The 24,945-nt window shown below is 50.6% G+C and overlaps 1 protein-coding gene across 1 annotated transcript in view; it reads left to right on the top strand.

The window, feature by feature from the left end:
• LOC119973796 (kielin cysteine rich BMP regulator) overlaps positions 1–19,247 on the top strand; it is a 187,366-nt gene extending 168,119 nt beyond the window's left edge. Inside the window, exons 39-49 of the mRNA XM_038812222.1 lie at positions 1,712–1,794; positions 3,385–3,484; positions 3,699–3,787; positions 4,054–4,156; positions 5,508–5,650; positions 6,094–6,266; positions 6,810–6,921; positions 7,292–7,393; positions 9,315–9,479; positions 10,041–10,341; positions 17,558–19,247. Of these exons, the coding sequence (XP_038668150.1) occupies positions 1,712–1,794; positions 3,385–3,484; positions 3,699–3,787; positions 4,054–4,156; positions 5,508–5,650; positions 6,094–6,266; positions 6,810–6,921; positions 7,292–7,393; positions 9,315–9,479; positions 10,041–10,341; positions 17,558–17,775 (1,589 nt within the window). The 3' untranslated portion in view covers positions 17,776–19,247. The remainder of the gene's footprint in view (positions 1–1,711; positions 1,795–3,384; positions 3,485–3,698; positions 3,788–4,053; positions 4,157–5,507; positions 5,651–6,093; positions 6,267–6,809; positions 6,922–7,291; positions 7,394–9,314; positions 9,480–10,040; positions 10,342–17,557) is intronic.
• The last annotated feature ends 5,698 nt before the right edge of the window (positions 19,248–24,945 follow it).

Raw genomic sequence — 24,945 nt, 5'->3', positions numbered from 1 at the left:
CGGTTAGTGCCAATCCAGCACAGTATCCGTTAGTGCCAATCCCACTCAGTATCGGTTAGTGCCAATCCCGCACAGTATCGGTTAGTGCCAATCCCGCACAGTATCCGTTAGTGCCAATCCCGCACAGTATCCGTTAGTGCCAATCCCGCACAGTATCGGTTAGTGCCAATCCCGCACAGTATCGGTTAGTGCCAATCCCGCACAGTATCCGTTAGTGCCAATCCCGCACAGTATCCGTTAGTGCCAATCCCGTCCAGTATCGGTTAGTGCCAATCCCGCTCAATATCGGTTACAGCCAATCCCGCGCAGTATCCGTTAGTGCCAATCCCGCTCAGTATCTGTTAGTGCCAATCCCGCACAGTATCCGTTAGTGCCAATCCCGCACAGTCTCCGTTAGTGCCAATCCCGCACAGTATCCGTTAGTGCCAATCCCACTCAGTATCGGTTAGTGCCAATCCCGCACTGTATCCGTTAGTGCCAATCCCACTCAGTATCGGTTAGTGCCAATCCTGCACAGTATCCGTTAGTGCCAATCCCACTCAGTATCGGTTAGTGCCAATCCTGCACAGTATCGGTTAGTGCCAATCCCGCACAGTATCCGTTAGTGCCAATCCCACTCAGTATCCGTTAGTGCCAATCCCGTGCAGTATCGGTTAGTGCCAATCCTGCACAGTATCCGTTAGTGCCAATCCCGCTCAGTATCCGTTAGTGCCAATCCCGCTCAGTATCGGTTAATGCCAATCCCGCGCAGTATCGGTTAGTGCCAATCCCGCTCAGTATCCGTTACTGCCAATCCCGCACAGTATCGATTAGTGCCAATCCCGCGCAGTATCGGGTAGTGCAAATCCTGCACAGTATCCGTTACTGCCAATCCTGCGCAGTATCGGTTAGTGCAAATCCTGCACAGTATCCGTTAGTGCCAATCCCGCACAGGATCGGGTAGTGCAAATCCCGCTCAGTATCCGATAGTGCCAATCCCGCACAGGATCGGGTAGTGCCATTCCCGTGCAGTATCGGGTAGTGCAAATCCCGCATAGTATCGGTTAGTGCCAATCCCGCTCAGTATCGGTTAGTGCCAATCCCGCGCAGTATCAGTTAGTGCTAAAACCGCATAGTATCGGTTAATGCCAATCCCGCTCAGTATCAGTTAGTGCTAAAACCGCATAGTATCCGTCACAAAACAATGTTTATTCCATGAAACTTTTTAAATAAACATTGGATCCTTTAACACCCCTTTCTTCAAAGATAACCCCGAAAATAATACAACTCTCAATAATCCCTCAAAATGTTCCTTCAAACCGCCAAAAGACTTAACACCTTTAAACAGAAACACATCAGGTTAAAGACATTACTATTATGAGTTCAAATCAGCCAAATTATTCAGAGATAGTCTTTCATGGCAGAGATCACAGCAGATCCAGCTTTGTTGCAAACACAGACACACCCAAGCTCTTTTCCTCAAACCAGCTTTCTCCTTTCAAACAGCTCACAGCAAACCAGCCAGGCACTTTTCAGCTGCTCTCTCAAACTGAACCTTAAACACTGCAAAATGGCTGAGCTAAAAACCCAGCTCCACCCACACTCTGACATCTCTTCACTAATATGAGCTGCTCCATTTCTTAAAGGTACATTGCTTACACATCCATTTCTTAAAGGTACTCTCACGTGACATTGTGGAAGGGGTACTGATGGCCTTTTATCTTTATCACAGAGCCTCTGAGTAACTGTACTGCGACCCTGGTTGGAAGTGAACTCCTTGCCACCGATGACCCCTGCTACATTTGCCAGTGCAAGGTGAGTACCAGAACACCGAGAAGGGGTCATGGCCTGTAGTGTTGGGCAGAGTGGAGTAGGAGCCCTGGCCAAGCTATCTGTGAGGAGCCAAGGGACTCAAAGTCTGGTTCCATCACCATAGGCACCTCGGCCCCTGCCTATTTACGTTCAGCCTCAGCATCAATACAGCCACAATGGACTCCATCATTGCAAAGAGAAAATCGACCCGATTCCCATCCCCACTCCCTGTTCTCACTGATAAAAGTCCTCTCCAGTTAGAATTCTACAATTTGCCTCAGTGTGCCTGGGTTTGAGGACTGAGAAATCAGCCAGTTATTCCTCCTCCCACCATTGGGTCTGGTACCCAATTTCAGTCACAATATTACTTGACCTGTTATGGGATTGTCTGATGGCGTCAGTGTACAGGGAGCTTTAGTCTGTAAGGTACCTGTGCTGTGCTGGAAAGGTTTGGTGTTGTGTTTCATTTATTCTTTCATGGGGAGTGGGCTTCGCTGGCATGGCCAGATTCCGTGTCCACCCCTAATTGCCCTTAACTGGGTGGCTTGCTCCGCGTTTTCAGAGGGAAGTTAAAAGTCAGCCACATTGCTGTGGGTCTGGAGTCACTTTTAGGCCAGGCCAGGCCAGGTAAGGATGGCAGATTTCCTTCCCTCGAGGATGTTAGTGAACCAGATGGGTTTTTACAACAATCGATGATAGTTTCATGGTACCCATTCCTGAGACTAGTTTTTAAATTCCAGATTATTAATTGAATTTAAATTCCACCAGCTGCCGTGGTGGGATTTGAACCCCTGTCCCCAGAGCATAATCTTGGGCGTCTGGATTACTAGCTCAGTGATGTTATCGTTAGGTCACCATCTCCCCCTTTTTTTTCTTCACGTGACAGGATGTTTGGTTTGATGCTGTGGAACCTGTGGCCAGTAAGCCTGGGACAGGGGCTGGTTCAAGCATCAAGCCTCTCTGTCTGGATTTGACCCTCGAGCCCGGGTGAAAGGTCAGTGTCTGACCCCAGCCTGCAGTGACCACGTTGACACTGTGATAATCGCACTGTCTGTAAGCCGTTGCTTACAGGGTGGCACAGTGGTTAGCACTACTGTTCACAGCACCAGGAACCTGGGTTCAATTCTGGCCTTGGGTGACTGTCTGTGGAGTTTGCACTTTCTCCCCGTGTCTTCGTGGGTTTCCTCCGGGTGCTCTGGTTTCCCCCCACAGTCCAAAGATGTGCAGGTCAGGTGGATTGGCCATGCTAAATTACCCCTTAGTGTCTAAGATTGTGCAGGTTAGGTGGGGTTATGGGGTTACAGGATGGGGCCGGGGAGTGGGCCGAGGTCGGGTGCTCTTTCAGTGGGTCGGCGCAGACTTGATGGGCCGAATGGCCTCCTTCTGCACTGTAGTGATTCTAATGACTGTAATGATTGCAGTGATATGTTGGAGGAGTAAGGAAAGTTGATCTGGACTTTCTCATCGGCCACGTAGTGTGATGCTCCAGGGATCGTTACCAGGGAGCAGAGACATCTTGTTACTGAGTGGGGTGAGGCAGTACATCACTGATTGAACATGACTCTATAGAATGATGCCATGTGTTTGTTGCAGGATTTGACCTGGGTCTGTATCCACCAGAGCTGCCCATTGCTCAGCTGCCCGATCTCTGACCAGTTCACTCCAGCAGGTTCCTGCTGCCCAATCTGTGATGGTAGGATTATCCCCTTTACTCAAGATTACTCCACTTAATCTCTGCTGTTTCCCCATCCTTATGTTCTTTGTTCATTTCCCACTATTCCCACAGCTTTACTCGCTATCTGACCTTCACTGTACCTGCCCTCGAGTGTTTGTTGAGACAGTGTAGAGGGAGCTTTACTCTATCTAACGGGTGCTGTTCCTGACCTTGCCCCTTGTTTAATCTACAGAATGTGTGATTGAGGCTGAAAATCGGCGTGTTTCTGATGGTGAGACGTGGACCGACTCTATTGATGAATGCATCACATGTTCTTGCAATGTAAGTTACACAAATAGTTTCTCTCTCTCTTCCTCTCTCTATAACTCCTCTCTTTCTCCATTGTTATCTCATAATTGTTCTTTCTCTCTCTCTCTCTCTGTCTCTGTCTCTCTCTGCCTCTCTCTCTGTCTCTCTATCACTCTCTCTGTCTCTGTCTCTCTCTCTGTCTCTGTCTCCATCTCTCTCTCTCTCTGTGTCTCTCTCTCTGTCTCTGTCTCTCTCTCTCTCTCTTTTTCTAACACTTCCTTCTGTTCGTTCTGCTGCAGCTCGGACACATCGAGTGCCAAATCGAGGAATGTCTGTCTGTCATCTGCCACGATGGTCTAATCAAGGTGCGATCTCCAGGGCGATGCTGCTACGAATGCCAAGGTAACTGGGATTTGGTGTCAAGGGCAGGGTTTACGATCAGATACCATAACCTGTGTGGTGGGTAGCAGACTTGGACCAACAGCCGACTTTGGACCTACGATTTCCCAAACTCTCTACTGAGTTTCCTCACCTCCGCAGGGTGGGAGTAATTTTCCCAGCACTTTGGAGGTGGGTTTGGGGGCGAGGGGGCGGTGGGCTACTTGAAAATTTGATTAACGTGCATGAGCCGGCGAACCGATCTTTTCCCTCTTCTGATTGCTTTTCCCAGGACCGGGCCGTGTGCCCAGATGGCTACCCTCCCGGAGGCCATTGATGCACCAATTAGCCGCCATTTTCCCAGTGTACTGGCATTTTCCCAGCAGCATCTGGGAGCCCCCACTTTGTGCAGCTCATGAAATGAATATGCAGCATCAACTTTAAATAAGAATATAACTTCAATTCAGCACATCTGCAGGCAAATGCTTTGAAGTGGGAGTGATTCACCAGCAGATGGATCCATCTGATTGTTCTTGGTGTTGGGCTGTGTTTGCTGCTACTGGAAATACAATACGTCTCCATCTTGTGATGCCCTCTCCCTCTCTGTTCACCGAAATACCCTTCTCAGTGGGGGGTGTGCCAGCCACCCTTCCCTTTGGCCACTCTGACCTCCCACTGTCTCTAATTGAAAGGCTTTCCCAGAGACGTGAGCCAAAGTCCCACCATTAGCTCTTCTGGGTTTCCGATCTAGAATTCACTCCCAACAGCGGGACCGTCAAAATTCAGCCTTTTGCATCCAGCTTTGTTCCAAACTAAATAATTGCCACGATTAGCCAACAACTCCATTTACAAAATTGAGGAGATGCTGGAGAGGCACCCAGAGTCCATCAACCAGCACGGATGATGGGCGAAAGGGAACTAGTGTGAGTTCGAATACAGGCAGCAGAGTTTTGATCAGCTGAAGTTTATGGAGGATGGGAGGCCACCAGAAGAACATCAGAATATCTCTCCCGAAATTAACTGACTACCCCTGAAGCACAAATCCCAGACCCTATTCACCCTCTTGTGCGAGTATCAGACGCACCAATTCCATCCCTATCCTCACCAGGCGGCTGTTCGTCAGCCTTCTAACTCTTGAGGGGCCATTCAATGCCCCCACCCACACCCCCTCCTCCTTCATCTCCTTACCCCCCCCCCCCCCCCCCCCCCCCCCCCCCCCCCCCCAGTAGCAATCAACTAAAGTCGGTGCAGACCGGTTGGTGGGGATACCTCAGTACCATACTGTGGAGGGAATGCTAGTGTTCCTTTGAGGAGATTCCGAGGGTGTGGAGATTTCTCTGTTCACTGATATCGCTGAGCTCCATGCTGTCCACAGATCCCAGGATTTCCTGCAGCTACCAGGGACGCACGTACCAATCGAACCGGCACTGGGAAGTGGATGAATGCACCACCTGTACCTGTGTCTCGGGGGAGGTCCACTGTCAAACCGAACACTGCCCGCCCGTCACCTGTTCATCGGTAGGTCGAGGGGAGGGTCTCTGGGGAGACGGGAATGAACGCTTTATGTGTCAGAGTGGATGCTGGAGTCAGGACAGCCCAAATTCCAATAGATAAGATTGAGTGTAATCCCAATCTCAGCAATTATTATACAGAATTATCAGATTTACAGACTGAAATGCAATCAAGGAGTTTAGGAGCTTTATAAATTAAAGATATACATATATATTGAATTAAAGAATGGGTTATTGGCTAGAATGGTTTGGGAGTTTTGTATATAAATAAGATATCCAGAGTGGCTTGCAGGCTGGGATCTAATTGAGGGGGTTAGGGATTTTATATATGGATAGCAGATTCCTGGGAATGGATGGTCTCTGGTTGGGATTCACTGGATGGGTGATGAATAACCGGGGTATGTGGAGCGTGTGTGGGTTCAGTTCATGTCTCATTCTCTATCTGTTTAGGATGAGAGCCCTGTGCTGATCCCAGGAATGTGCTGCCCTCACTGCATCCCACGCCCTGCCACCTGTATGGTATTCGGAGACCCTCACTTCCTCACCTTTGATGGAAAGATGATCCATTTCCAGGGGGCCTGCAGCTACATTTTGGCAGAGGACTGTGAGGGAGGGGACTTCAGGTCAGTGTCTGACACACTTACCATAAAGCACCATATCTCCGAGAACGGCGGTGGATCCTGGTGTGTGGCACACCCAGCAGCCTCCATAACAGGGAGTTGGCCCTTGTCTTTTTCTCTGTCACCCTCTTTATCTTTTCTCTCTTTGTCTGATTCTGACACTCACTTTCTTCCCCTCTCGCTTGCTTTCTGAACCCCTTCACACAAATGTTCCATTGCTCCAATCATTTGCTTCCTCCCTCCCTCCCCTTGTTCAGTCTCTCTCTCTCTCTCTCTCTCTTTCTAGACCTGTTTCCTCATTCAATCTTTTTCTCTCTGTCAGTCTCTTGCTCTCGCACTTGATCTCTCTCGTTCAGCCTCTCTCTTTCATTCAGTCTCTCTTGTTTGGTCTTTGTATCTCTCATTCGCTCTTTCTATCTCTCGTTCGGTCTTTCTGTCTCTCGTTCGGCCTTTCTGTCTCTCGTTCGGCCTTTCTGTCTCTCGTTCAGTCTGTCGCTTGCTTGGTCTCTCTTTCGCTCTCTCTGAACATTTTATCTTTCCTCACAGCATCCGCGTGACCAATGATGATCGAGGTCGAAGGGGAGTGTCCTGGACCAAGGAGGTGACGGTGCTGATCGGGGACTTGATTGTCCAACTTCTGCAAGACTGGGTTGTCATGGTAACTGAACAGAGTTCGTCACAGAGCTTAGTAACTGAAAGGTTAACAACGTTATGCTGAGGTTGGCATGTGTGAGGGAGGGCTATAACTGATTCTGGTATTGAGAGTGGGGTGTTACTACATGGAGCTGGTTTTAATCCAGGCCCTCTGGTCTGTGTGACCCTAGGGTCAGGCAGTTACACCCTGAACCATGTGTCATGAGGCTAGCTCATTTTATATTGAATGTATGTATGGGTGTAAGATGTTTACTGGGATGCTGATGCGACACAGGAGCCCTCTGCCTGTAAGAACAAGTGTTGAACAACTGAACTCTCCTCATTCCTTGTCCTCTACTCACTGGATTTATGACATGAAGTCTTTTTCCTTGCAGGTGGACGATCACACTGTGTCTCTGCCTTTTCTCAAGGAGCCATATGTCTACATTGAGAGGAGAACCAACAGCATCTTGCTCAACACTAACATTGGTGTGAAAGTAAGTGCTAGAGATGCACCCATCCCAGAGGGGCAGTTTAGCCAAACCTGTTCTCACTGGGCTGTGGGGGGTTTGGTGGCATTGTTTGGGGTGGGCAAAGATTTCTGTGTCATCCAGGGCAGGAACTGACTGGAGCGCACACAAACGTGACTAAAGAAAATTAGGGAGATCAGAGAGAAAGATGGAATTTGCGGCTTTGGGGCCCTATGCTGAATCGACCCAGACTGATCCGTTAAAGATCCCCCACTCTGCGGCTCTAATGGCCCTGCATCTTTTGCTACCATGTTATATTGTTGAGCAGGCATCTGGTAAAGAAAGAAGCTGGAGCCAGTCTCTCTTCAACATTGATTTATTCACTAAACCCCAAGTATAACACAAATACACATTGCTTTTTCTTTCCACACAGGTGGAAACTACCCTCGCCATTACCCAAATTGTATCAGCTGCTCTTAATCACAGTTGGCGCATGCAGTCATACTGACCCTCCTCAGTGTTGCCCTCTGGCAGTGTGGGGGTCCTGCAGTACTGCCCCTCCAATGCTGCTGCACTCCCTCAGTACTGCCCCTCCAATGCTGCTGCACTCCCTCAGTACTGCCACTCCAATGCTGCTGCACTCCCTCAGTACTGCCCCTCCAATGCTGCTGCACTCCCTCAGTACTGCCCCTCCAATGCTGCTGCACTCCCTCAGTACTGCCCCTCCAATGCTGCTGCACTCCCTCAGTACTGCCACTCCAATGCTGCTGCACTCCCTCAGTACTGCCACTCCAATGCTGCTGCACTCCCTCAGTACTGCCACTCCAATGCTGCTGCACTCCCTCAGTACTGCCACTCCAATGCTGCTGCACTCCCTCAGTACTGCCCCTCCAATGCTGCTGCACTCCCTCAGTACTGCCCCTCCAATGCTGCTGCACTCCCTCAGTACTGCCCCTCCAATGCTGCTGCACTCCCTCAGTACTGCCACTCCAATGCTGCTGCACTCCCTCAGTACTGCCACTCCAATGCTGCTGCACTCCCTCAGTACTGCCACTCCAATGCTGCTGCACTCCCTCAGTACTGCCACTCCAATGCTGCTGCACTCCCTCAGTACTGCCCCTCCAATGCTGCTGCACTCCCTCAGTACTGCCCCTCCAATGCTGCTGCACTCCCTCAGTACTGCCCCTCCAATGCTGCTGCACTCCCTCAGTACTGCCCCTCCAATGCTGCTGCACTCCCTCAGTACTGCCCCTCCAATGCTGCTGCACTCCCTCAGTACTGCCCCTCCAATGCTGCTGCACTCCCTCAGTACTGCCCCTCCAATGCTGCTGCACTCCCTCAGTACTGCCCCTCCAATGCTGCTGCACTCCCTCAGTACTGCCACTCCAATGCTGCTGCACTCCCTCAGTACTGCCACTCCAATGCTGCTGCACTCCCTCAGTACTGCCCCTCCAATGCTGCTGCACTCCCTCAGTACTGCCACTCCAATGCTGCTGCACTCCCTCAGTACTGCCCCTCCAATGCTGCTGCACTCCCTCAGTACTGCCCCTCCAATGCTGCTGCACTCCCTCAGTACTGCCACTCCAATGCTGCTGCACTCCCTCAGTACTGCCACTCCAATGCTGCTGCACTCCCTCAGTACTGCCCCTCCAATGCTGCTGCACTCCCTCAGTACTGCCCCTCCAATGCTGCTGCACTCCCTCAGTACTGCCCAACCACAGCGCAAGACAGGTCTGACCCACCAGGTCCTTGGAGTGGGCCTTTGACCCATAACCTACGAACTGGGGGTGAGGGTGTTACCCATTCAGCCACGGCTGACACTATGCAGACAAAGCAGTAACCTCTTCCCCTCTCTGAACCTTGCGCACCTGTGTGACAACATCATTCCCCTGGGTTGTGGAGCCTCTTGAAGCCTCCAAGTCTCTGAAATATCTGTCGTTTCCTGCAGGTCCTGTGGAATGGGAAATCTCACTTAGAAGTGAGTCTGCCTGGAACTTACAAAGGACAGGCATGTGGCCTGTGTGGGAATTTCAACAACTACCCTCAGGATGACATGCGGATCCGCAGCGGACAGATTGTCACATCCGAGGCAACGTTTGGGAACAGCTGGAAGGTGAGTCCGGAGGGCGAGTCTGATTGGAGCTCCGTGTGTGAGTGAGACCACAGCCACCAAACGTACACCTACCACACGGGTTCAATCCCCGTACCGGATGAGGTTATTCATGAAGACCCCGCCTTCTCAACCTTGCCCCTCGCCGGAAGTGTGATGACCGTCAGGTTAAATCACCGCCAGTCAGCTCTACCCCTCAAAAGGGAAAGCAGCCTATGGTCATCTGGGACTGTGTCGACTTTACCTTTTACTTTACTATTACACAATACTTACTAACTGACAGTTTGATCGTTCAAACCTTGTAATGAAGCCCAGCGTCCCGTTTGTTTTCTTGATCATTGTGTGTTGCTGTGCAGCAATATCGAATGCCTCCCCTGGCCATTCTGAATCTCTCATCTATCTTCTCTCCACACCGTCTCTGCCATCCACACCCGCCTTCTTTTAAATTCTACATTTTGTACCCATTCCTGTATCACAGCCCAGGGCTAACCTGGTTATGATTCCGGTGAACTGCGTGTGCCAATGATTGACAGTTTACTTAATCGTGTGTGTAACCCTCCGCAGGTGCGCAATGAGAACGAGAGCAGGCCGCACTGTGCGGACGGAGAGGATATCGACCCCTGTAAGCGGGCAGGTTACCGAGCTCGCAAAGAGGCCAACGCCAAGTGCAAGATCCTGAAGTCTAAGGTCTTTGAGCGCTGTCACGCACTGGTGCCACCCGAGATGTTCTTCGGTTCCTGTGTGTATGACCTGTGTGCCTGCGGTTCAAACATCGATGAGTGCTTGTGCGATGCTCTGGAAGCTTATGCATCTCAGTGTCGAGAGGCTGCACTTATCCTGCACTGGCGATCACCAACACTCTGTGGTATGTTCACATCTGCCTACTTTGAATCCAGGGGTCCCTATATTTCTCTACAGCTGGCTCACCGTGTAAACCACCACAACATTGAACAAATTCATGTTAGATCAGGAATTCAATCTGGGCGAACTTGGGTCGTGTGTCCTTCCTGAGTGACTTTGTACATTCCATACTGAATTAGGGGTAGTTTCTGTTCTCTGGGCCAATACCAATCAGCAACTTGGCTGAGACAAGCAGCTTCATTTCGGAAAATGTCATCCCCCGTGAGAGGGGCTAGATTTGGTGCAAGGTAAGAGGGTGAAAGGTCAGTTTCTGACCATGTTAAACCTGACACTCAGTCAAGTCTGAGACACAACTTTGGAGGCAGTGGAGTTGGGGGGTGGGGGGTTAGGATTAGTGAGTGGGATGTTGAACCATTTGAAGGGATTGTGTGACAGGATACAGCTGTGTTTTTAATCATTTTGAGGGATGTGGGTATCGCTGACTAGACCACCATTTATTGCCCTTGAGACGGTGATGGTGAGCTGCCTTCTTGAACCACTGCGATCCATGTGGTGTATGTACACCCACAGTGCTGTTAGGGAGGGAGTTCCAGGATTTGGACCCAGCAACAGTGAAAGAACAGCGATATATTTCCAAATCAGAATGGTGTATGACTTGGAGGGGAACATCCAGGTGATGGTGTTCCCAGGCATCTGCTGCCCTTGTCCTTCTAGATGGTAGTGTTTGTAAGTTTGGAGGGTGCTGCTTAAGGAGATTTGGTGAGTTCCTGCAGTGCATCTTGTAGATGGTACACATTACTCCCACTGTTGATCGGTGGTGGAGAGAGTGAATGTTTGTGGAAGGGATAGCCATCAAGTAGGTTACTTTGTCCTGGATGGTGTTGAGCTTCTTGTGTGTTTCTGGAGCTGCACTCATCCTGGCAAGTGGAAAGTATTCCATCATACCTCTGATTTTTACCTTGAAGATGGTGGATAGGCTTAGGGGAGTCAGGAGGTGAGTTATTCACCACAGGATTCCTAGCCTCTCATAGCCACAATAGTTAAATGGCTAGTTCAGTTCAGTTTCTAGTCAATGGTAACCCCAGGATGTTGATAGTCGAGGATTCAGCACGAGTAATGCTGTTGAATATCATGGAGCGATAGTTTGATTATCTCTTCTTGGAGATTGCAACTCGTGTGGTGTGAATGTTGCATGGCACTAGTCAACCCAAGCCTGGATATTGTCCAGATCTTGCTGCATTCAGACATGGACTGTTTCAGTGACTTTAGGAGTCATGAGGTTATCAGTGAACATCCCCATTTCTAACCAATAATGGAAAGAAGGTCATTGATGAAGCAGCTGAAGATGGTTTGCCTAGGGCACTACTCTTAGTAACTCCTGCAGTGATGTCCTGGAGCTGAGATGATTGACCACCAACCACTACAACCATCTTTACTTTGTGTCAGACATGACTCCAGCCAACGGAGGGCTTTTCTTCTGATTCCCATTGACTCCAGTTTTGTTAGTGCTCCTCGATGTTACCCCCCCCCCCCCCCCCCCCCCCTCTGGAATTCAATTCTTTTGTCCATGTTTGAACCAAGGTCAGGAGCTGAGTGACCTGGCGGAACCCAAACTGAGCATCAATCAGCAGGTTATTGTTGAGTAAGTGCCACTTGATAGCACTGTTGATGATACTTCCGTCACTCCCGTGATGGCCGGGAGTAGACTGATGGGGTGGTAATTGGCCAGATTGGATGTGTCCTGATACTTGAGCAATTCTTCACATTGCCGAGTAGATGCCAGTGTTGCAGCTGTACTGGAACAGTTTGGCTGGGGCACGGCACTTTCTGGAGCACTTGTCTTCAGCGCTATTGCCGGAACATTGTCACAACCCACAGCCTTTGCAGAATCTAGTGTCTTCAGCCATTTCCTGATATCAGGGAGGGAACTGAAGACTGGCATCTTGGATGCTGGGGACCAGCAGAGAAGGTGGAGATGGACCATTTGGTTCACATTTCTGGCTGAAGATTGTAGAGAATGTTTCAGCCTTATCTTTTGCATTGTATGTGCTGGGCTCCTCCATCATTGAGGATGGGGATAATTGTGGAGCCTCCTCCTCCAGTGAGTTGTTTCATTGTCCACCAACATTAACAGCTGGATGTGGCAGGACTGCAGAGCTTAGACCTGATCCTTTGGTTGTGGAATTGCTCAGCTCTTGTCTATTATTTGCTGCTTAAGCAGTTTGGCAGACAATTAGTCCTGTCTTGTAGCATCACCGGGTTGACATTCATTTTTAGGAATGCATGGTGCTGCTCCTGGCATGCCTTCCCGAACTCTTCATTGAACCACAGTTAATGCCCTGGTTTGGTGCTAATGGTGAGTGGGGGGGATATGCCGCGCCATGAGGTTGAAGATTGTAGTTGAATACAATTCTGCTGCTGCTGGTGGCCCAAGGTGCCTCCTGGATGCCCAGTCTTGAGTTGCTGGATTTGTTCAAAGTCTATCACATTTACAGTGGGGAGTGTCACACAACCCGATGGAGGGTATCATAGAATTTACAGTGCAGAAGGAGGCCATTCGGCCCATTGAGTCTATCCTCAATGTGACTTGGGTCTTCGGCTACACACGGACTGCATGGTGGTCACTCCTACCAAATCCGGCAAGCAGTTGGTGAGGATGAGGTCAAGTGTGTTTTTCTCTCGTTGGTTCCTTCACCACCCTGGCAAACCCAGCCGAGCAGCTATGTCATTTAGGACCCGGCCACTCCTGGACATTGTGTCCACCCAGAGTACACTCTGTGCCCTTGCCATCCTCACTGCTTCCTCCAACTGGTATTCTACCTGGAGGAGTACTGACTCATCAGCTGAGAGTGGACGATACATGGCGATCAACAAGAGGTTTCCTTGCCCATGTTGACCTGATGCTGTGAAACTTTGTGGGACCCACTAGCCTGTGTGAATGGGCTCTCGATTTTCACACAAGCCCCCAGATGTTAGTAAGGAGGACGTTTCAGGGTCGACAAAGTTGAGTTTGCCATTGCCGTTTCCAGTGCCGAGTTTGATGCAGTGTGATCGTCCGGGTTTCATTCCTTTGGATTCAGCTGAATTTCAGAAGGTAGTTAAGCGTCAACGCTGTGAGTCTGGAGTCACATGTAGGCCAGACCAGGTAAGACTGGTAGATTTCCTTCCCTAAAGGACATTAGTGAACCAGATGGGTTTTGACAATTGTTTCATGGTCATCAATGAACTTTGTGATTCCAGAATTTTATTGAACACAAATTCCACCATCTGCCGTGGTGGGATTTGAGTCTGAGTCCTGAGACCGTTACCCTGGGTATCTGGATTCTTCGTCCAGTTACAATACCACTGCCTCCCCATGATATAGCTGTGTGACAGGGCACGGGAGTGTGTGACAGGGCACGGGAGAGTGTGACAGGGCACGGGAGTGTGTGTGACAGGGCACGGGAGTGTGTGTGACAGGGCACGGGAGTGTGTGACAGGGCACGGGAGAGTGTGACAGGGCACGGGAGTGTGTGTGACGGGGCACGGGAGTGTGTGTGACAGGGCACGGGAGAGTGTGACAGGGCACGGGAGTGTGTGTGACAGGACACGGGAGTGTGTGACAGGGCACGGGAGTGTGTGACAGGGCACGGGAGAGTGTGACAGGGCACGGGAGTGTGTGTGACGGGGCACGGGAGTGTGTGTGACAGGGCACGGGAGTGTGTGTGACAGGACACGGGAGTGTGTGTGACAGGGCACGGGAGTGTGTGTGACAGGGCACGGGAGTGTGTGTGACAGGGCACGGGAGAGTGTGACAGGGCACGGGAGTGTGTGACAGGGCACGGGAGTGTGTGACAGGGCACGGGAGAGTGTGACAGGGCACGGGAGTGTGTGTGACAGGACACGGGAGTGTGTGACAGGGCACGGGAGAGTGTGACAGGGCACGGGAGAGTGTGACAGGGCACGGGAGTGTGTGTGACGGGGCACGGGAGTGTGTGTGACAGGGCACGGGAGTGTGTGTGACAGGACACGGGAGTGTGTGTGACAGGGCACGGGAGTGTGTGTGACAGGGCACGGGAGTGTGTGTGACAGGGCACGGGAGAGTGTGACAGGGCACGGGAGTGTGTGTGACAGGGCACGGGAGTGTGTGACAGGGCACGGGAGTGTGTGTGACAGGGCACGGGAGAGTGTGACAGGGCACGGGAGAGTGTGACAGGGCACGGGAGAGTGTGACAGGGCACGGGAGAGTGTGACAGGGCACGGGAGAGTGTGACAGGGCACGGGAGTGTGTGTGACAGGGCACGGGAGAGTGTGACAGGGCACGGGAGAGTGTGACAGGGCACGGGAGAGTGTGACAGGGCACGGGAGAGTGTGACAGGGCACGGGAGAGTGTGACAGGGCACGGGAGAGTGTGACAGGGCACGGGAGTGTGTGTGACAGGGCACGGGAGTGTGTGACAGGGCACGGGAGTGTGTGTGACAGGGCACGGGAGTGTGTGACAGGGCACGGGAGTGTGTGTGACAGGGCACGGGAGTGTGTGACAGGGCACGGGACTGTGTGTGACAGGGCACGGGACTGTGTGTGACAGGGCACGGGAGTGTGTGTGACAGGGCACGGGAGTGTGTGACAGGACACGGGAGTGTGTGACAGGGCACGGGAGTGTGTGTGACAGGGCACGGGAGTGTGTGTGACAGGGCACGGGAGAGTGTGACAGGGCACGGGAGTGTGTGTGACAGGGCACGGGAGTGTGTGACAGGGCACGGGAGTGTGTGACAGGGCACGGGAGTGTGTGTGACAGGGCACGGGAGTGTGTGTGACAGGGCACGGGAGAGTGTGACAGGGCACGGGAGTGTGTGTGACAGGGCACGGGAGTGTGTGACAGGGCACGGGAGTGTGTGACAGGGCACGGGAGTGTGTGACAGGGCACGGGAGTCTGTGACAGGGCACGGGAGTGTGTGTGACAGGGCACGGGAGTGTGTGTAACAGGGCACGGGAGTGTGTGTGACAGGGCACGGGAGAGTGTGACAGGGCACGGGAGTGTGTGACAGGGCACGGGAGTGTGTGACAGGGCACGGGAGTGTGTGACAGGGCACGGGAGTCTGTGACAGGGCACGGGAGTGTGTGTGACAGGGCACGGGAGTGTGTGTGACAGGGCACGGGAGTGTGTGTGACAGGGCACGGGAGTCTGTGACAGGGCACGGGAGAGTGTGACAGGGCACGGGAGAGTGTGACAGGGCACGGGAGAGTGTGACAGGGCACGGGAGAGTGTGACAGGGCACGGGAGAGTGTGACAGGGCACGGGAGAGTGTGTGACAGGGCACGGGAGAGTGTGACAGGGCACGTGAGAGTGTGACAGGGCACGGGAGAGTGTGACAGGGCACGGGAGAGTGTGTGACAGGGCACGGGAGAGTGTGTGACAGGGCACGGGAGAGTGTGTGACAGGGCACGGGAGTGTGTGACAGGGCACGGGAGAGTGTGACAGGGCACGGGAGTGTGTGTGACAGGGCACGGGAGTGTGTGTGACAGGGCACGGGAGTGTGTGACAGGGCACGGGAGTGTGTGTGACAGGGCACGGGAGAGTGTGACAGGGCACAGGAGTGTGTGACAGGGCACGGGAGTGTGTGACAGGGCACGGGAGAGTGTGACAGGGCACAGGAGTGTGTGACAGGGCACGGGAGTGTGTGACAGGGCACGGGAGTGTGTGACAGGGCACGGGAGTGTGTGACAGGGCACGGGAGTGTGTGACAGGGCACGGGAGAGTGTGACAGGGCACGGGAGTGTGTGACAGGGCACGGGAGTGTGTGACAGGGCACGGGAGTGTGTGTGACAGGGCACGGGAGTGTGTGTGACAGGGCACGGGAGTGTGTGTGACAGGGCACGGGAGTGTGTGACAGGGCACGGGAGAGTGTGACAGGGCACGGGAGTGTGTGACAGGGCACGGGAGTGTGTGTGACAGGGCACGGGAGTGTGTGTGACAGGGCGCGGGAGTGTGTGTGACAGGGCACGGGAGTGTGTGTGACAGGGCACGGGAGTGTGTGTGACAGGGCGCGGGAGTGTGTGTGACAGGGCACGGGAGTGTGTGACAGGGCACGGGAGAGTGTGTGACAGGGCACGGGAGTGTGTGTGACAGGGCACGGGAGTGTGTGTGACAGGGCACGGGAGTGTGTGACAGGGCACGGGAGTGTGTGTGACAGGGCACGGGAGTGTGTGTGACAGGGCACGGGAGTGTGTGTGACAGGGCACGGGAGTGTGTGTGACAGGGCACGGGAGTGTGTGTGACAGGGCACGGGAGTGTGTGTGACAGGGCACGGGAGTGTATGACAGGGCACGGGAGTGTGTGACAGGGCACGGGTGTGTGTGACAGGGCACGGGAGAGTGTGACAGGGCACGGGAGAGTGTGACAGGGCACGGGAGTGTGTGACAGGGCACGGGAGAGTGTGACAGGGCACGGGAGTGTGTGACAGGGCACGGGAGTGTGTGACAGGGCACGGGAGAGTGTGTGACAGGGCACGGGAGTGTGTGACAGGGCACGGGAGTGTGTGACAGGGCACGGGAGTGTGTGACAGGGCACGGGAGTGTGTGACAGGGCACGGGAGAGTGTGACAGGGCACGGGAGAGTGTGACAGGGCACGGGAGTGTGTGACAGGGCACGGGAGTGTGTGACAGGGCACAGGAGTGTGTGTGACAGGGCACGGGAGTGTGTGACAGGGCACAGGAGTCTGTGTGACAGGGCACGGGAGTGTGTGTGACAGGGCACGGGAGTGTGTGTGACAGGGCACGGGAGTGTGTGTGACAGGGCACGGGAGTGTGTGTGACAGGGCACGGGAGTGTGTGAGACGGGGCACGGGAGTGTGTGTGACAGGGCACGGGAGTGTGTGAGACGGGGCACGGGAGTGTGTGTGACAGGGCACGGGAGTGTGTGAGACGGGGCACGGGAGTGTGTGTGACAGGGCACGGGAGTGTGTGTGACAGGGCACGGGAGTGTGTGTGACAGGGCACGGGAGTGTGTGTGACAGGGCACGGGAGTGTGTGTGACGGGGCACGGGAGTGTGCGACGGGGCACGGGAGTGTGTGACGGGAGAGAACTACGTCAAATTATTCGAAGCAGAGTGAGGAAGTGGTTTGATGTACCAGGAGACGGAGTTTGTAATATACCCACATTGGGAGTGATCAGAAGTATTGATATATTAACGGTACAAAAATAATAAATGTGCTAATTAGACTGTGCTCTCTCCCCTCAGCGGTTGGTTGTCCTGCTGATCGTGGTTATGTGTTTGACGAGTGTGGCCCTCCATGCCCAAAGACCTGTTTTAACAAAGATGTTCCCCTGGGAGTGATTGATGCCCACTGCTTCAAGCCTTGTGTCCCGGGCTGTCAGTGTCCAGCTGGTCTAGTGGAACATGAATCTCACTGTATTGCACCAGAGACCTGTCCCAAAATAATCTACGGTAACCTGTGATTCACACAGGCACAGACACACACACCATGTCAAACACTGCTAGTGCATTTGTAGTCAGTGTTTTTACTGTAAAACGGTGGATTGGAGGAAAAGCTGAAAGGGACATGCCAATCACAAATCCTCTAATATTTGCCTGTACTCTCAGACAGCAGAACCAGCGAAAAGCCGAGAGAATGTAACTCTTTAAATATATATGGATTGTGAAGTGAAGAGCGATGGGACTCTCTGTTCAGCTGGTGATTGTGTACCTGACATCTGGAGTGCTCCTGTTCATTTTCTACCTTGATTCAAGTCACAGTCTCTGAGCATCAAGACTCATTATATTTGTTCACTGTATTAGGCAAATTAGATTTCAATATTTTTTTTGTAAGATTGGGGATCATAGTCCTGTGGAAATATCCAATTAGAGAGGGTCGAATAGATTTGGTTTTCCTATAAATGTTGAGAATGGAAACATCAACGTTCCTGAACTTGGTCACATTTATAATCAGTCCAGCACAGCTTCGATATAGAGTAATACTCTCCACATTGTTCCTTTAAACGCTCTAGGGCAGGGGCGGCACAAGTTAGATACAGAGTAAATTTCTCCAAACTGTCCCATCGAGCATCCTAGGGCAGGGACAGCATGGGTTAGACACACGTAGTAAAGCTCCCCATAGCCCAGTATCAATCCCAAATAAATCCAGTGTCTCCCTCGCTTCCACCAATTCTCTTTCTTTTGCTGAAGAACATGTCCCGAGTGCAATATTGCTCTGAAGTGGACATCAGCCCAGCATTCATAGCAATAGTAGAAGTTGCCTATTTACTCTGTGGTTCTAAAAGATCTTGGGTTTCCTCAAGAACTCCTTAAATACTCCCAACTCAAGTCAATCCTTAAAGGAGAGATGTTCTGGAAATCATACAAACAAGCCTTGTGGAGGGAAATTGAGAGGGGATGCAAAAAAGGTAAGAATGAAGGGAAGAAAACTTTCCCACTTCTCTCCAAATAATGTTGTGGAATCTATTACATAAACTTTGACAGATAGATGGGGCCCCAGTTTAACATCGCAACTGAAAGATGGCACACACACAATGCAGCACTCCCTCAGTACTTACTGTCAGTCTGGACTGTGTGCTGAAATCCCTGGAGAAGTGCTTGAACCCAGGGCCTTCTAACTCAGGCAAGAGTGCTACCACCTAGTCACATTCAACACCATTAATGGCATGTGCAATCCCTCAGCATGTAGACAGATATAGGTTATCAGTTGATTGATTAACAAGTAGGATCTGTCTATTACTAATTGCAGTAGTTCACCAACATTGGAAAGGTACATCCATGTTCTTCCATCATGGGGTGAGATTCTCATGCCATCTGGAGTTCTGATTTTAAGATGCAAAATTTATTTAAAGTTATTCTTTATTCTTTATTCACATAATCACTGAGGAGTGTTGATGTCTAGTGTACATTGCAATAAAACCACTTTTTATCGTCATTGGCTGATATTGTCTCTTAATTTGTGTGTCTATTGCTGTCCAGGGACTGAAGTCTCAAGGTGGCCTTTGAGCTGACCAAAGTGTTACGTGGAAGACGCCTTTGTACAGGATGTTAGAATTATAAAAGTATAAGCATTCCCAAAACAGCACAAACTTTATACAATTTTCCACTACATTGATTCACATTGAAATAAACTCCACAAACCCCCAATATCAACACTTAACCACATGAGATGTTCATTGCCTGTTTCAGACATGCCAAACACTGCAATGACATAGTCTGGGTCTCTGGATTACTAGTCTGAGTCTCTGGATTACTAGTCTGGGTCTCTGGATTACTAATCTGGGTCTCTGGATTACTAGTCTGTGTCTCTGGATTACTAATCTGGGTTTTTGGATTACTAGTCTGGGCCTCTGGATTACTAGTCGGGGTCTCTGGATTACTAGTCTGGGTCACTGCATTACTAATCTGGGTCTCTGGATTACTAGTCTGGGTCTCTGGATTACTAATCTGGGTCTCTGGATTACTAGTCTGGGTCTCTGGATTACTAATCTGGGTCTCTGGATTACTAGTCTGGGTCTCTGGATTACTAATATGGGCCTCTGGATTACTAGTCGGGGTCTCTGGATTACTAGTCTGGGTCTCTGGATTACTAGTCTGTGTCTCTGGATTACTAGTCTGTGTCTCTGGATTACTAATCTGGGTCTCTGGATTACTAGTCTGGGCCTCTGGATTACTAGTCGGGGTCTCTGGATTACTAGTCTGGGCCTCTGGATTACTAGTCTTGGCCTCTGGATTACTAGTCGGGGTCTCTGGATTACTAGTCTGGGTCTCTGGATTACACATCAATGTGGACCAGGCACAATGGCACCTGGAAGGTCACTTGAAGCTATTGGAGACCCTGGTGGTCAGGGACAGAGCAGGGTCACACCCTGGCTCTCCTTCTGGCAGATGGGCACCTAGGCCCTGCCACCCTAACACTGCCAGTGTGCCTTGGTGGCAGTGATCGGGTGCCCAGGTTCCAGGGTGGAATTGCCAAAAATCAGATGCTGAGCGGGGCCATGCCCATGTAAGGGGAGATGAGGCGGTCTGAAGGGTGGGAGGTTTAAGGGAGGGTATTAAGGGGCCTCATAAAAGGTTGAGAGGTGAAGGGCGAGGGTCCTGAAAGGGGGGATGGGGAGACCAGAAAAGAGGGGCCCTCAGTGACCCCACAGCAGGATGTCCTCACTTGAAGGGGGAGGGGTTAATCCCCATGTGTGCGAGGGGGCAACATTGCCTGTGGGTGAGAGGGCAAGCTCACTTAGAGATTGGGACACCCTTTCAAAATGGCCGCCCGATCTGTGAGGAGCCTGTCTCACCAGTGAGTTCAGCTCCCCATTGCTGAAAACATTTCTAAGTGTGGGCTGGACTGGGGAGGAACTTCACATGTTCCCAAAAATGATTGTGTGGGGGAACTCCGGTGTGGATCCTGCCCAAAAAACAGCCGGGAAACACCCTGCCGAGCCCGCCCAAAATGACACTTTGGGTGGGGTTTATTGGCTGTTCACGCCGGCACACAGATTATCCGGCGACGACGGGTGTGGTCAACAGGAAGTCCCGTTGACAATGGCGAGACCGGTAAATCCCACTGGTGGGCCGCCACCACCACCGGAGAAAACGCGGTGGGTGGATGGTAAATTCCACCCTTAGAATTTTTTTGGGTTAAATGAGATGTGAAATGAAGGCAGTCTCACGTGCGCACCCAGGATTCTGAGTTACTAACATGTAACCAAAATCATTATCTGGCCATGACCACATTTTGTTTGTCAAATTTTGCTACATGCAAATTAGCTGTTGTGTTTCCAACAATACAGTAGTTGGAAAATTCTTCCTTGGCTGTAAAGACCTGGGATCGGGAAAGATCCCGTAAAAATTCAGGTCTTTCACTCTGATGAAGTTTATAAACTATTCGTCAATCTATATTGGTTTAAGTTTGCAAAAAACACCCATTCAAGTGTTGATAGTAAATCTCTTGATCTTGAAGGATGTCTCTCTTGATTTATGAGACGTTGATATTGGCATGCCCGCTCTTTAAATTGTATTTCCTTGACTGGCAATTTTAAAGGGTTCAATTAGTGCAGAAAGCTCAATTAATTCCACAAGCTCAATTATCTCAACTAACTTGATGACTCAACCATAGCTAAAGCTAACAGGTTATAGCAACAGTAATATTGAGCATAAATTGAAAGGCACCATTTTGGCATTGGTCAAATCACTAGTTCAGCCTCACCTGGAGTATTATTCCAGTTCTGGATGCCTACGTCAGGAAGGATGTGGAGGCATTAGAGAGAGTGCAGAAACGGTTCACAAGAATGGAGACTGGGAAACTTCAGTTACGAAGAAAGATTGGAGAATTTGGCACAGTTTTTCTTGGAGAAGACAAGGTTTGAGTGGTTATTTGATAGAGGTACTCAAAACCACGAGGGGGGGTGTCTGGACTCAGTAGATGGAGAGAAACTGTTTCCACTGGTGCAAGATATCAAGAACTGGAAGGCACAGATTTAAAGGTAACTAGCAAATGGAGTAATAGCGATACGAGGAAAAGCTGTTTCACACGATGGATGGTTAGGATGCGGAAAGCACTGTCGCAGGATATGATGGAGGAAGGATCAATTGACGTTTTGAAAAGGGAATTGGATCATGATCTCAAAAGTAACATTTACAGAACCTCGGGGGGGACGGGGGAGAGCAAGGGAGCAGCACGGATCGTTCAGAGGAATCACTCTGTCTTGCTGCCAGTGTGAATCTCCTTCCCCTGTGTCAGTCGATTTCCATTTATTTACTCCATGGATTCTAACAGGTCCCTGTACCAAGCAGGTGCTGCTTGGTACAAAGAACAAACAGCACAGGAACAGGCCCTTCAGCCTTCCACACCTGTACCGGTCATGATACCAACCTTTGCCAAAACCCTCAGCACTTCTTTGTGCCGTATCCCTCTGTACCCATCCTGTCCATGTGTTTGTCAAGATGCCTTTTGAATGTATCTGCTTCCACAACCTCCCTGGCAACACGTTCCAGGCACTCACCACTCTGTGTAAAAGCTCTGTCTCGCACATCTCCTCTAAACTTTTTCCTATGGACCTTAAACCTATGCCCCCTCCACCCTGGGAAAGAGTGCCTGCCCATCCACTCTATCCATGCCCCTCATAATCTTGCAGACCTCTATCAGTTCACCCCTCAACCTCTGTCTTTCTAATGAAAACAGTCCGTGTCTATTCAGCCTCTCCACATAGCTAACACCCTCCAGACCAGGCAACATACTGGTAAACCACCTCTGCACCCTCTCCAAAGCCTCCACATCCTTCTAGTAGTATGTGGGTGTGTAGTTCTCTCCAGAGAAAAGTCTCTGTGCCCCTAGGTGTGTAAGCAATCCCACCACTTGTAATATAGTCACATCAAGGTTCTGGCGACGTGCATGCTCCTATCTCCTCCCTTCCCGAGGCAGTTCTGGCTGCTGCTGCTTTAAGTATATAAAGAGGAGGAGAGAGAGATCAAAGTGAACACCGACCCCTTAGAAAATCAATCACAGGAGATAGTTATGGGGAACAAGAAAATGGCAGAGGAGCTATAAACAATTAGTTGGCATCAGTCTAATGGGGCTAAAGACAGATAAGTCCCCTGACCCTGATGGCTTGCGGCCTAGGATCCTAAAAGAAGTAGCTAGAGTTATTGGTTGTATATTTCCAAAAATCCTTAAATTCTGGAGGATTGGAAAACTGCCAATGTGACTCCCCTATCCACAAAGGGAAGCAAAAAGTGGGCAACTATAGGCCAATTAGCCTAACATCTATTGTTGGAAAAATTTATTAAGGAAGTAATAGCAGCACATTTGGAAAATCAAAATTTAATCAAGCACAGTCAGCATAGATTCATGAAAAGGAAATAGTCTAAAAAATTATTTGAGTTTTTTGAGCAAGTCTCAATCAGAGTGGATAGAGGGGAACCAGTAGATGTATTTGGACTTTCAGAAGACGTTTGACAAGGTACTTCACAAAAGGTCAAATCATAAGATAAGAGCCCGTGGTGTTGGAGGTAGTATATTGGCTATTGGTCAGGAAACAGATTGGTGACCTGTAGCTAATGGGATTCCACAGGACCGCAACTGTTTGCAACATAAATGACTTGGAGGAAGAAAGCAAATGCATTGTCGCCAAATTTGCAGAAGACATAAAAATAGGTGGAAGGCAAGCTGTGAGAGGGATACAAGCAGTTTGCAAAGAGATATTGATAGGTTAAATAAGTGGGCACAAAGTTGGCAAATGGAGTATAATGTGGGAAAATGTGAAATTGTTCATTTTAGGAAAGGAGAACCAAAGGACAGTACTATTTAAAACGGAGATAAACTTCAGAAAGCTGCAACACAAAGGGATTTGGTACTTGTGCACGAAACCCAGAAAGCTAACACACAGGTACAGCCGGTAATCGGGAAGGCTAATGGAACGCTGGCCCTTATTCCAAGGGGAATGGAGTATAAGAGGGAAGAAATCTTACTACAACTGTACACAGTACTGGGGAGGCCACATCTGGAGCGCAATTTACCAGCCTCCCCGGACAGGCGATGGAATGTGGCGACTAGGGGCTTTTCACAGTAACTTCACTGAAGCCTACTCGTGACAATAAGCGATTTTCATTTCATTTCATTTCAATGGGCTGTTTTTGTCCCCTTATTTAAGGAACAATATTACTTCATTGGAGGTGGTTCAGAGAAGATTCACTAGGTTGATCCCCTGTATGGAGGCATTGTCTTCTCAGCAAAGGTTAAACAGGATGGGACCCTAGTCACTGGAATTTCGAAGAATGGGAGGTGATCTGATTGAAACATACGGGATTCTTAAGGGGCTTGACAGGGTAAATGCTGAGAGGATGTTTCCCCTCGTGGGAGGCTGGGACCAGAGGGCAAAGTCTCAGAATAAAGGGGTGCCAATTTAAGACTGAGATGAGGAGGAATTTCTTCTCTTAGACGGTTAAAAATCTTTGGAACTCCTTGATACAGAGGGCTGTGGGGGCAGAGTCCTAGTGAACATTTAAGGCTGAGATATAATTATTAGGGCAGCACAGTAGCACAAGTGGATAGCACTGTGGCTTCACAGCACCAGGGTCCCAGGTTCGATTTCCCCACTGGGTCACTGTCTGTGCAGAGTCTGCATGTTCTTCCCGTGTCTGCGTGAGTTTCCTCCGGGTGCTCCCTTTTCCTCCCACAGTCCAAAGACGTGCAGGTTAGGTGGATTGGCCATGATACATTGCTCTTAGTGACCAAAAAGGTTAGGAGGGGTTATTGGGTTACAGGGATAGGGTGGAAGTGAGGGCTTAAGTGGGTCGGTGCAGACTCGATGGGCCGAATGGCCTCCTTCTGCACTGTGTGTTCTATAATAATAATCTTTATTGTCACATGTAGGCTTACATTAATACTGCAATGAAGTTACTGTGAAAAGCCCCAGTCACCATATTCCTGTTCGTGTACACTGAGGGAGAATTCAGAATGTCCAAATTACCTAACAGCACGTCTTTGGAAACTTATGGGAGGAAACCGGAGCACCCAGAGGAAACCCACGCAGACACGGGGAGAACGTGCAGATTTCGCACAGTGACCCAAGCCAGGAATCAAACCTGGGACCCTGGCGCTTTGAAGCAACAGTGCTAACCACTGTGCTACCATG

Source organism: Scyliorhinus canicula, chromosome 11 (assembly GCF_902713615.1).
Source record: "Scyliorhinus canicula chromosome 11, sScyCan1.1, whole genome shotgun sequence".
Lineage (NCBI taxonomy): Eukaryota > Metazoa > Chordata > Chondrichthyes > Carcharhiniformes > Scyliorhinidae > Scyliorhinus > Scyliorhinus canicula.
This window is presented reverse-complemented; position numbering and strand designations above follow the sequence as displayed.